This window comes from Ursus americanus, chromosome 34 (genome assembly GCF_024610735.1).
Source record: "Ursus americanus isolate L20-20 chromosome 34, mUrsAme1.1.p, whole genome shotgun sequence".
Taxonomy (NCBI): domain Eukaryota; kingdom Metazoa; phylum Chordata; class Mammalia; order Carnivora; family Ursidae; genus Ursus; species Ursus americanus.
Window position 1 is genome coordinate 18,586,008 of NC_142160.1, and position 11,235 is coordinate 18,597,242.

General features: G+C 47.5%; 1 protein-coding gene across 1 annotated transcript in view; it reads left to right on the forward strand.

Moving 5' to 3' along the window:
* Positions 1 to 10,599, forward strand: part of PSAT1 (phosphoserine aminotransferase 1) — a 28,814-nt gene extending 18,215 nt beyond the window's left edge. The window contains exons 7-9 of the mRNA XM_045780999.2: positions 274 to 402; positions 7,929 to 8,066; positions 9,407 to 10,599. Coding sequence (XP_045636955.2) covers positions 274 to 402; positions 7,929 to 8,066; positions 9,407 to 9,512 — 373 coding nt within the window. The 3' untranslated portion in view covers positions 9,513 to 10,599. The remainder of the gene's footprint in view (positions 1 to 273; positions 403 to 7,928; positions 8,067 to 9,406) is intronic.
* The last annotated feature ends 636 nt before the right edge of the window (positions 10,600 to 11,235 follow it).

Genomic DNA, 11,235 nt, shown 5'->3' on the forward strand with positions numbered 1-11,235 from the left:
AAAACGGGAAGGATGGGCAGAGGGCTCTGGGAGTGTAGGAAGTGAAGGGGTTAACTGGGGGGGGGGCGGGGAGCCAGGGTCCTGAGGACGCCTGCTGCAGCGGAGAGAGGCATGTGTGTCCCGGGTGTTGTGGAGGGTTTGCACTAGGGCTGGGGCTGGACAGGTGGGGACAGGTGTGAGCTCCAGAGAGGAGTCTAATTAAACCTGTTTTCTGAATGTCTTCGCACTCTTGCAAAGTTGAACGGGATGGATCTGTTTTCTTCGTTATTTCAGCATCTACGTCATGGGCTCGGTCCTGGAGTGGATTAAGAACAACGGCGGTGCAGCAGCCATGGAGAAGCTCAGCGTCATCAAGTCGCAGATGATTTACGATATTATTGATAATTCTCAAGGATTCTATGTGTAAGTTACTGGCCTTTTATCTCACAGTTTGCCTCTTGGGAATTTTAAAATGTGTATATGTCATGTGCCTTTGAGAAGTGGACATGTTCCCCTTTCTTGAGTTGTTGGAAGTGCGGTGAACTGGGTAGTCCTGGGTCCCGGGATTACGGGGCAGGTGAGCTCTTCCCTTCTGCGTCCCCTCACGGGGAGTCCCAGGCCGAGGGACCTGTTTCCCAGGGGGTGGTGATGTCTCTCCCACCAAAGATCTCTCCCGGGGAAATCTCAGTTTCTCCCGAGGCAGACCCCTTCTCCCACTGTCTGCTTCTTCTGGACGTCTCCTGGGAAAAAACATGCGTACTTGTTAGAAGCCGGAGACCCTTGGTATATACACCCACTCCTGGGCCCCTCAGGCAGGTCACTTACCTTTTTTTTTTTTTTTCTAAGTTTTATTTATTTGAGAGAGAGAGAGAATCTCAAGCAGACTCCACTTTGAGCACAGAGCCCCACGCGGGGCTCGATCCCACAACCCCAAGATCACGACCCAAGCCAAAATCAAGAGTTGGATGCTCAACCGACTGAGCCGCCCAGGTGCCCATCGGTCATTTACCCTTTTAGGAAAGTTCATTGCTTCTCTTGTCATAGGACAGATGTTACCCTCCCAGGCCTGTCTTCCGTGAATGGAATTGGCCATGGTATGAGGAGACTTCTAGTTAAACTTTTTTGTGACCAAATGATTCATGAATGTGTGTGGACCACTGGGAGCGCCTGGGAGGGATACAGACAACGTATGGATCTTGTATGAGTCTCCTAGGACTGCCGGAACAAAGATGCTGTAACTTGGTGGCTTAAAACAACAGAGATCTATTCGCACTCCTGGAGGCGCGAAGTGCAAGGTGTCAGCAAGGCTTTGCTCCCTCCAGAGACTCTCAGGAGGAATCCATTCCTTGTCTCTTCCAGCTTCGGGTGGCTCCAGGCATTTCCTGGCCTGTGGTGTGTCACCCTGGTCTGTGGCCTCACCTTTGTTGTGTGTCTTCACTTCTGGTCGTTGGATTTAGGGTCTGCCCAGATAATCCAGAACGATTTATCTCAGCTAGAGACCTGTAACTTAATGACATCTGCAAAGACCCTTTTTTCCAAATAGGTCACATCCACAAGTTCTGGGGGTTAGGACATGGATATACCTTTTGGGGGGCTACTGTCCAGTCCCCTACCATAGACCTCTCACCAGCATGCTAGGTGTGAAGCACCTTGTACACAGGGAGCTTAATAGATGATGTTTTCATTTGCGTTTCCTTGCCTTCAAGGTGGCATACAGGTGTATGAGGCTTTATGCTGTGTGCGTGTGCACACATATGAGGATGTTGGTGTCTGTACACATTTGTATGCATGTACGTAAAAACATATTCCTTTACCAAGCCTGGGACTTCCTCCCTGGTCACCAGTACTCTTTCGGGTTCAATGATAGCAACTGACCGATAGTAACTGGAGAATGTACACTCTTTGAGAATTCATGTGCCACATGGGATGGACAAAACAATGCTTGAAGGCTAACTTTTAATACATCCCCATGACCACCCAAGGGTGGGGGATGGGGGGTACTTTTGGAACAGATCGGATAAAGCGGCATGTTACTGCTACCTCTGCCCTTAAAATGCTTGTTGCCTGTCCCCCTGAGTTCTTGGCATGCAGTGACCCTCCAGCCACAGGCCCTGGGGGAGTTGGGTTTGGCTGGATGCCTTAGCCTTTAGGCTCCTCTCTCTCCCACGTGCAGTCTGGGGGAAGGGGTGCACACTGCTTTCTGCCTGCTCCGGTTCTGTGTGACGGAGCCAAGTGCAGACTGGGGGCTTGGTAGATGACCCAAGGAGTTCACAGCCAAGGGCTAGATAGTAGTTATAAGCTTGGAGCAGCAAGATGACATGACTTTGCCTGTAGGCTGTAGGGTTTTTTTTTAAATGAGCTTGAGGCTCGGGCATGAGTAGAGTTAGTCAGAGGAGGGCAAAAGTACTTTTAGGAATTTTTGGAAGGCAGAGAATGGCCTCTGCAAGGATACTGAGGGAAGAAAGTGCATTGTGTTTGGGGAGCCAAGAGTGGGTTGCCTGGAGGGGATGGTTGTGCTGGGATTAGAAGGAAGGTCTGGAAAGGTCTGAAGACATGTTTAGTCCACCTGTTCAGTCCTCTGTTCACCTGTCTGCCCCTCTGCCCATTCTCCCACGCATCTGTCCATCATCCACCCACACACCCATCCATCCGTCCATCCACGCACCCATCTACCCACGCACTTACCCATCCAGCCATCATCCACTCTCACACCCATCCATCCGTCCATCCACCCACCCATCTACCCACGCACTTACCCATCCATCCATCGTCCACCCACCCATCTACCCACGCACTTACCCATCCAGCCATCATCCACTCTCACACCCATCCATCCGTCCATCCACCCACCCATCTACCCACACACTTACCCATCCAGCCATCATCCACTCTCACACCCATCCATCCGTCCATCCACGCACCCATCTACCCACACACTTACCCATCCAGCCATCATCCACTCTCACACCCATCCATCCATCCATCCATCCATCCAGCCATCATCCAGCCATCCAGTAAGTGTTCCTGAGCACCTACTCTGGGCTAACTGTGTTCTAGGCCCTGGGCTACCCAGAAGAACAAGGTTATCTTTCCTGACTCCCAAAGAGTGCTCAGAACCTGAATGTGAGTAAAAGCACATGGCTATTGTGGAGGGGATACCAGATTTTTTTTTTTTAAAGATTTTATTTATTTATTTGACAGAGATAGAGACAGCCAGCGAGAGAGGGAACACAAGCAGGGGGAGTGGGAGAGGAAGAAGCAGGCTCATAGCGGAAGAGCCTGATGTGGGGCTCGATCCCATAACGCCGGGATCACGCCCTGAGCCAAAGGCAGACGCTTAACCACTGTGCCACCCAGGCGCCCCTCCAGATTTTCTATTAGCTTTGGCTCCCTTTATTTCTCAGATGTGTAGGCACAAAATGGAAGGACAGAAGGAATGATAAAGCCTCTGGAAAAACCCAGGAATTAGAAACAAAACAAAGTGTAGGAGAAACCCTGGGAATCCCTGGAATTCCTTTCCCCCCAAGCTTCTTAAACTCCACGCACCCAATGTGGCATTTCCCAGAAGGCAGCCTGCTGAAGCCAACATGGCAGGCGGGTTGTCTCCTGGGGAATCCGGTCACCTTCCCACCCAAATCTTCTCATTTACTTATGCACAGCTTTGACCCAGAATTTTCATCCTCTTCAGAGTAAGCCTCTTTCTGGGAATTTCCACCCTCCCTGGGCTACCCGCCCAGAAAGTGTCACCCCGGTGCCTGACGTTCCTGCGGGACACTGTAACTGGAGTCAGCAGGCCTTCCCTTGCTCCCTCCTCCATATTCACAGTTGGGTGCTTACTAGCTCTTCCTGTAGTCACTTGTGTTTTCAGGAAATTGTCCACTTTTCTTTCAAACTATAGAAATATGGCACCAAAATGGAGGTGAACAATTTTTTTTTTAAAGATTTTATTTATTTGAGAGAGAGAGAGAGAACACAAGCAGGGGGAGGGGCAGAGGGAGAGAGAGAAGCAGACTCCCCACTAAGCAGGGATCCCGATGTGGGACTCGATCCCAGGACCCTGGGATCATGACCTGAGCTGAAGGCAGACACTTCACCGACTGAGCCACCCAAGTACTCCGGGAGGTGAACAATTTTACAGAGGAATACCAAGTAACCTAGAATTAGAATACTAAACACAGTTCTGGAAGGTTCCTGGGGGCTGCACCGACTCCACCAGTGAGCCTGGCAGGGACACTGAGACTAGATGAGACAGCTGTCGAAGTCCCTGTGTTCATCCCATGGCCTAACCACCCACTTGGCACTGGTTGACCCTAACTTGAGCCCACGTGGACAGTGTAGCATTCTGGGCAGAGAACCCCCTCTTTGCCATTTATTAGAACGTGACTTTGGGCCAATGACCTAACTGCTCCAGACTTCCATATCCTCATCTGTACAATGGGCATAGTGATGGCACATACTTGTTACGACTGTCTTGAGGACAAAGTGAAAATCCATGTGAATACAGAATATGGAACAGTGGTTAAGAACACGGGCTCCAGCATGGGTTCGTTTGCATAAAGCACTAGAAGCTGTACTTGGCATCTAGGGAGCATTCCTTAAGAGTTAGTTACTGGTACTACTTTGGGTTACTCTGGAAAGCACTCAGAATGCTGAAGTTTGATATTCTAAAGATGTCCAAGTGATAGCATCCATATCCAGACCTGAGGTCACTTTTCCTGCTACCTTCCTGTGGGGACCAGACCCTAGGAGAGAGGGGAGCATGTGATGGGTCTAACAATAACGCTAACACAAAGGAAAGCAGGAAAAGCCCTAGCGGCTTAGAGATACTAACACTTTATTGTCAGCACAGCCCTGTGAAGCAGATATTAAAGCCTGTTTTCCAGAGGCACAGACAGGTTAAGGTGGCAGCTGGGAAATGGGAACGAGCCAGGCTGTGCACATGAGGAGCATTATGGGGGGCTGTTTCTAGGGTCCTTTTTAATTTTTTAAATTAAAAAAATTTTTTTAAAGATTTTATTTACCTATTTGACACAGAGAGAGAGAGTACAGCAGGGGGAGCAGCAGGCAGAGGGAGAGGAAGAAGCAGGCCTGCTGAGCAGGGAGCCTGATGCGGGGCCTGATCCCAGGACCCTGGGACCATGACCTCAGCCGAAGGCAGATGCTTAATGAACTGAGCCACCCAGGCATCCCAGGAAACTACTTTATAAGAGCTTTCTAGCAGGTCTCTCCACCTTCTGGTGTTCCCACACTCCATTCTCTCCTCTGTGTGCTGTTGTTTTTTTTCTAAAATTCACATTTCATACTGTGGACACCTGATTACTCCTCGTTGCTCAAGGACGCAGTCGAGTTCCCATCGGTGTATCTGCAGGGCCCCGCACCGTCCGGGCCCTACCCCTGGCCAGGAAGCCCAACACTCCAGTTCCCGCAGTTCTTACTGGGGGTCTCCCACGCTTTTGTCGATGCAATTTTGCCAGAACTCGTCCTAACCTTGCCATATCCCTCTGAAACGTGTCAGCTTCCTCTTGGGCGGAATTCCTGTCTCGGCTCTGTGCTGCTTGCTGTTACAGACCTCTCACATGGCATGTTAATTCCCTACACAGCCGGCTCACTAGATTGGGAACATTTAATCCCCTTGAATCTTTGTTGCCCTCCCTGAGCCTTCTCCCAGAGACCTTCTTGGGTGCTTTGTAAATACTTGCTGTGTGCCGACTCTTGGCTCCCATGATACCATTTGCTTTCATGATAGGATGGGTCCATTTGGGGCAGGGCTGAACTGTAAATAAGTTGTTTGATTCTTCCTCCTTTTAATTATTTTTTCCCCTTCAGTTAGACGTGCTCTTTGCCATGCCACCTCTATAACTGAACCCTCCTGTGGGGAGTCCGAGGCAGCAGAAGGGTAGCCGATGAATTTTTAATTTAAATGTCAGCCATGAAACCTACCATCTCGTGAAAGGGGGAGGGTGCGCGGAATTCAGGCTCAAAGCCCATTACCAGATATTTGGTTTCCCTGCGTGCATTTCTTCTGCCCGTAGGTGTGCACTTGACTCTTTATTAACTTTAGCCGGAATTATGTATGTGCCCTTACGGGAGAGCATAACTTTTCATGGGGGCTTCCTCACACTGCTTTTATTTGCTGTTTAATTTTAATGAATCACAGCCTGTAAAAGTGTAAGAATAAAACAAGGTGAGCTTGAAAATGGAGAAGGGGGTATTACATATTCTACTCTTCTTTTATTCCTGAGTAGATGTCCTCTCTTCCATTTCTCTCCTTTGATAGTCTATGGAACATAATTTTGGCTGCTTATCTTTCAAATCAGAAACAGAAGTCAAAATACTCACCTTTCCCAGATAAAAACTCACACATCATTCGTTTTTGAGAGTTTGTATAAGCCTTGTGCAAAATGCTGGGACCAAAAAGATGAATTTCTTGAATTTAACTGATACTTAGGTTGTTTTAATGTGTTCCAGACACTGTTTTATTTTTATTTTGTATTAAAAACAATTTTTTAAAAGATTTTGTTTATTCATTTGACAGAAAGAGAGAGAGAGCACAAGCAGGGCAAGCAGCAGAGGGAGAGGGAGAAGCAGGCTCCCTGCTGAGCAGGGAGCCTGACGAGGGACTTGATCCTAGGGAACCTGAGATGACCTGAGCCGAAGGCAGATGCTAAACCGACTGAGCCACCCAGGCGTCCTCTCAGACACTGTTTTAAACTGTATCAGTTACCTGTTTTTGCATCACAGAACACACAAGACAGTTGTTAAAGCAATAACCATTTTTTTTGCTCATGACTTTGGGTCCGCAGGCTGGGCTGGGTTTAGCTGGGTGGTTCTTCGGCTCCTCTCACCTGGGATGCTTATTCAGTCAGAGTCAGTGGTAATTCAGCAGCAGCCAGCGGCTCACAGTGACCTCACTCACGTGTCTGGGAGTTGTTGCTGGTGTTGCCAGGCCTCCTCTCTCCAGCAGGCTAGCTCAGGTGGCCTACATGGCAACCATGTTTTAGGAGGGCAGGCATAGAGGCTGTATTCCCCTTGAGCCTTGAGGCTTGGACTTGGAAGTTGCATAGCAACCCTGATGCTACAGTCTCTTGATCAAAGCAAGTCACAGGGCCAGCCAGACTTAAAAGGTGTGGAGAGGGGCGCTTGGGGTGGCTCAGTCAGTAAGCGGCTGCGTTTGGCTCAGGTCATGATCTCTGAGTGCTGGGATCAGCAGGGAGTCTGCTTCTCCCTCTCCCTTTGCCCCTTCCCCTGCTCGTGCTCTCTCTCTCTCTAAAATAAAAAAAATAATAATAATAATGGACAACTAGACCCCACTTCATGCTGGGAGGGCTATAGAGAATTTGTGCCCATTTAAAAGCCACGACCCCCCCCCCCATAAATACTGGCTCACTTAATCGTCACATCAACCTTAGAAGGTAGGTTCCATTACTTTTCCCACTGTTCAGTAGATGAGAAAAGTGAGACACAACAGAGAGGTTTAGTCAGTTGCTCAAGGTCACACAGCTTGGGACAGTACAGTGTGACAAGGGCTTTGAAAGCTGTTCATGACTGAGTCCTTCAGCTAATGTTAGGACTAGCATGTTTTTTTCCCTCTAGCCTTGTAGAGAAAGGGTCACACACATCACCGTGTGTTGCCATGTACTGGAAGTTTCATAAATGTTGTGCCACTGAGCTATCATAGCCAGTCTGAAATGAAGGTATTATTTCCATTATTCAGGTGAGAAAACTGAGGCTCATGGAAATTAAGTACAAGTCATACAAGGGAATGCTAAGTCACTGTTCCATATGCAAGAGTGGTCACCTTAAGTAAAAATTATCAATGTCTTGGGGCAGATTTTTTTTTTAATCTTCAATTTGTATTGACAAAATATTTAAAGCAATTTTTCTGTTGATTTGTTAATGGCTATCGCACATTTCAGAAAAGTAGCTGGAATAATCAATATGTTTTTCAGATGTCCAGTGGAGCCCAAGAATAGAAGCAAGATGAATATTCCATTCCGCATTGGCAATGCCAAAGGAGACGATGCTTTAGAAAAAAGATTTCTCGATAAAGCTCTTGAACTCAATATGATCTCCTTGAAAGGGCATAGGTGAGTATACATCCAGTCCGGAAGCTTATCGGAGAATTGGTTTAGTTTTTCTTTTCTTTCTTTTTTTTTGAGAGAGCACCCACACAAGTAGGAGTGAGGGTGGGTAGAGGGAGAGAGAGAATCTTAAGCAGGGGCGGGGCTCTGTCTCACGACCCTGAGATCATGACCTGAGCTAGAGTCAAGGGTAGGAAGCTTAACTGACTGAGCCACCCAGGTGCCCCATAGTTTTTCAAATGTGGGATGAAACCTATCTGTCCATCTATGACTCCGCCCAGCTTGGAGTAGCGGTTCTTGTAATGTTGGAAAGACCAGTTGTCATGGGGTAATCCTCCTTTTTTTCTTTTTTTTAAAGATTTATTTATTTATTTGACAGAGAAAGAGAGCGAAAGAGCACAAGCACGGGGAGCGGCAAGCAGAGGGGGAGGGAGAAAACAGGCTTCCTGCTGAGCAGGGAGCCAGATGTGGGGCTCGATCCTGGGGCTCCAGGATCATGACCTGAGCCAAAGGCAGACGCTTCACCCCCCCTTTTTTTAAACGATTTTATTATTTATTTATTTATTTATTTGAGAGAATGCGAGCTTGAGAGTGGGGGTGGAGGGAGGGGCAGAGGGAGAGGGAGAGAGAGACTCTTCAGTGGGCTCCACACCCGGTGTAGAGCCCGACATGGGGCTTGATCTCATGACCCTGAGATCATAACTGGAGCCGATGCTCTTTGGATGGAGCCACCCAGGCACCCCTTGGATTTTATTTTCAAGTAATCTCCACACCCAACATGGAGCTTGAACTTAAACCCCCGAGATCAGGAGTCGCATGCTCTACTGACTGAGCCAGACTTACAGAACCCTTAGCATGATTGCCTGGCCGGGGGGCATGGTGGGGCCACCTCTACAGGCTTTTGTCAAAATTCCCTTTGAGAATAGCTGAAATGGCTTTTATGGCACTGAGGTTGCCATCCCATGACTGGAGAGGACAGATCACTGTCGCTGCGGCTGCCATCAGATAGTTAATCCTGCACAGTCTGTGAAACGTGTGTGTCTTCTCTGCAGGGGAGGGGAGACACCTGCCCTGCAGGGGTTGCCTGCTCCCCGCTTCCCATTGGGTACCCCACTGAGTTAATCGGGCTTACATATGAGCGCAATGGTCCACCACTACAGTAGGGAGAATTTCCTAATGATGAGGCGTTTGAACCTGCTGGCCGCCTGGGGCCTTGCAGGCGACAGGTTGGACATGATGGCCTCAGGTGCTGTGTCTCTGTCAGGAGTGGGTGACTGGAAAGAGGGTCCTCTTGATGCTAACTTAGATGCTTTTGTTCTTACTGCCTGCCTCTTTGGTCGCTCTAGGTCTGTGGGAGGCATCCGGGCCTCTCTGTATAATGCTGTCACCATTGAGGACGTTCAGAAGCTGGCGGCCTTCATGAAGAACTTTCTGGAAATGCATCAGCTGTGAACACATCTTAACCGGTGTATACTCTGCCCTTGAACAGTGTATAAAATTTAAAGTAACTTGGGAATGAGGACAGAAACTTAGCGAACGCGGTATTTTTCTCGAGTGAACGTGCTTATTATAGATCTCGTTTTTTTCAAAGAACAGCAAAACATCCACAGCTCTACGAAGCTGGTGGGACTTAATGGCCTCCACCTTAATTCTGACTTGAACTGGAAGTATTTTTTAAAAAAATCTTCCTTTAGCTTTTCTAGCGGATTCCAGCTTTGTCTTTGCTGCTACTTTTTCTAGGCTAGATCTCAGTGTTCAAACTTGCCTGTGGACTTAATTATGCAAATTGAAGTTACTTATTTCTGGAGACACACAAACACAGCATGGAGGCTGGGTGGGGACCTCTGGGTGCTGAATTTTGATCCTTTACAAAATGACAGGGTGGGGTCTCCTGGGTTCTGCATCTGTTAATTCAGGTCCACACTGCCTGCATGGTGAGTGTTTAGGGGTTCCAGTCTAAAGGGCAAACTGGGGAATCTTTTTTTATCCTGTTACTCTCATAAAGAGATAAAAGCGACATACTGTATATTCATATAGCAGTCTGTTTTTAATACCAAATAGTTTCTCTCTCTATGCAGTCTGTTTCTAATAATACAGTTCTTGATGCTGCCTGTAGAGACTCAGAGAATTTGTTAGAATCCTTGACCTAACGTATTACGCGTTAACGCTTGCAATGGTTTGTCCCTCCCCTCCCTCCTGCCTTTTCAAAAAAACTGCTTCACAAGATTTAGAAGTTCCCCGATTTCCTTTTACGTTCCTTTTAGTGGGTAGGAGACAAGGTAGGATGGTTGCTTTGTTCTTTATTTTTCAGTTAGGCTGTTAAATTAAAATTCTCTGTTAAACTCCCTTCTCCTTGGTTCACTTGACAGTTCTCTTTATAGTGTTTGACCAGTGATGCTGTGAGTTCTGGAAGATCTTTACTGAAGAGTCTTTTCCCTCTTGTTTATCCATTGTCAGTATTTTCTCTTGCCGGTGTGGAAGACATGAAAGTCTTAAAACATCTAAACCCGGGTCAGTAAATTTCTTTACCTGCTCTTTAGTAATGTATGTGTGTATGTTAAGTAACCTCTACACCCAGTGTGGGGCTTGAACTTAGAACCTCACGGGCTCTGCTGACTGAGCCAGCCAGGTGCCCCCACTTTACCTGCTTTTTAGACAGATTGTTCTGTTAAAAACTTTATGATGGAAAAACTCGGGTCTGAAAGTAGCATCTGATAAGGGTAATTTAGTTCCACCAAAGGCGTAAGTGTTGAGTCTCGTGCATCCATTTTTTAAAAATGATTCGGCATACAGTCGTGGCTTTCTGTTGGCTTTTGGAATGGACATGATCAAGAAACCACTTTACAATACAGCTCATGGTATAAAGGTCTATGAACTCTGTCCCACAGAGGCCAGAAACATGCCAATAGGCCTGTTCTGAGCTATCTCAGTGTTTTGTTGGATTGTGTAATAATGCTGATTTCTTATCTCAGCTCAGCATCAATTAATTGGGTTAGCTGGGTTCCCCTGGTCAGGGCTAAGCTTCCCTCGTCTTAGTTCTCATCTGTAACAAGAAGGATTGAAATAACTCCCTGGTTTGTCCCAGAGATGTTTAAGAGCTTCAAACAAAGGCTCAAGACAGGGTATGAATAATAACTACAATAAAAGTTTATATAGCAAAGCCAGCCGGTCCGTG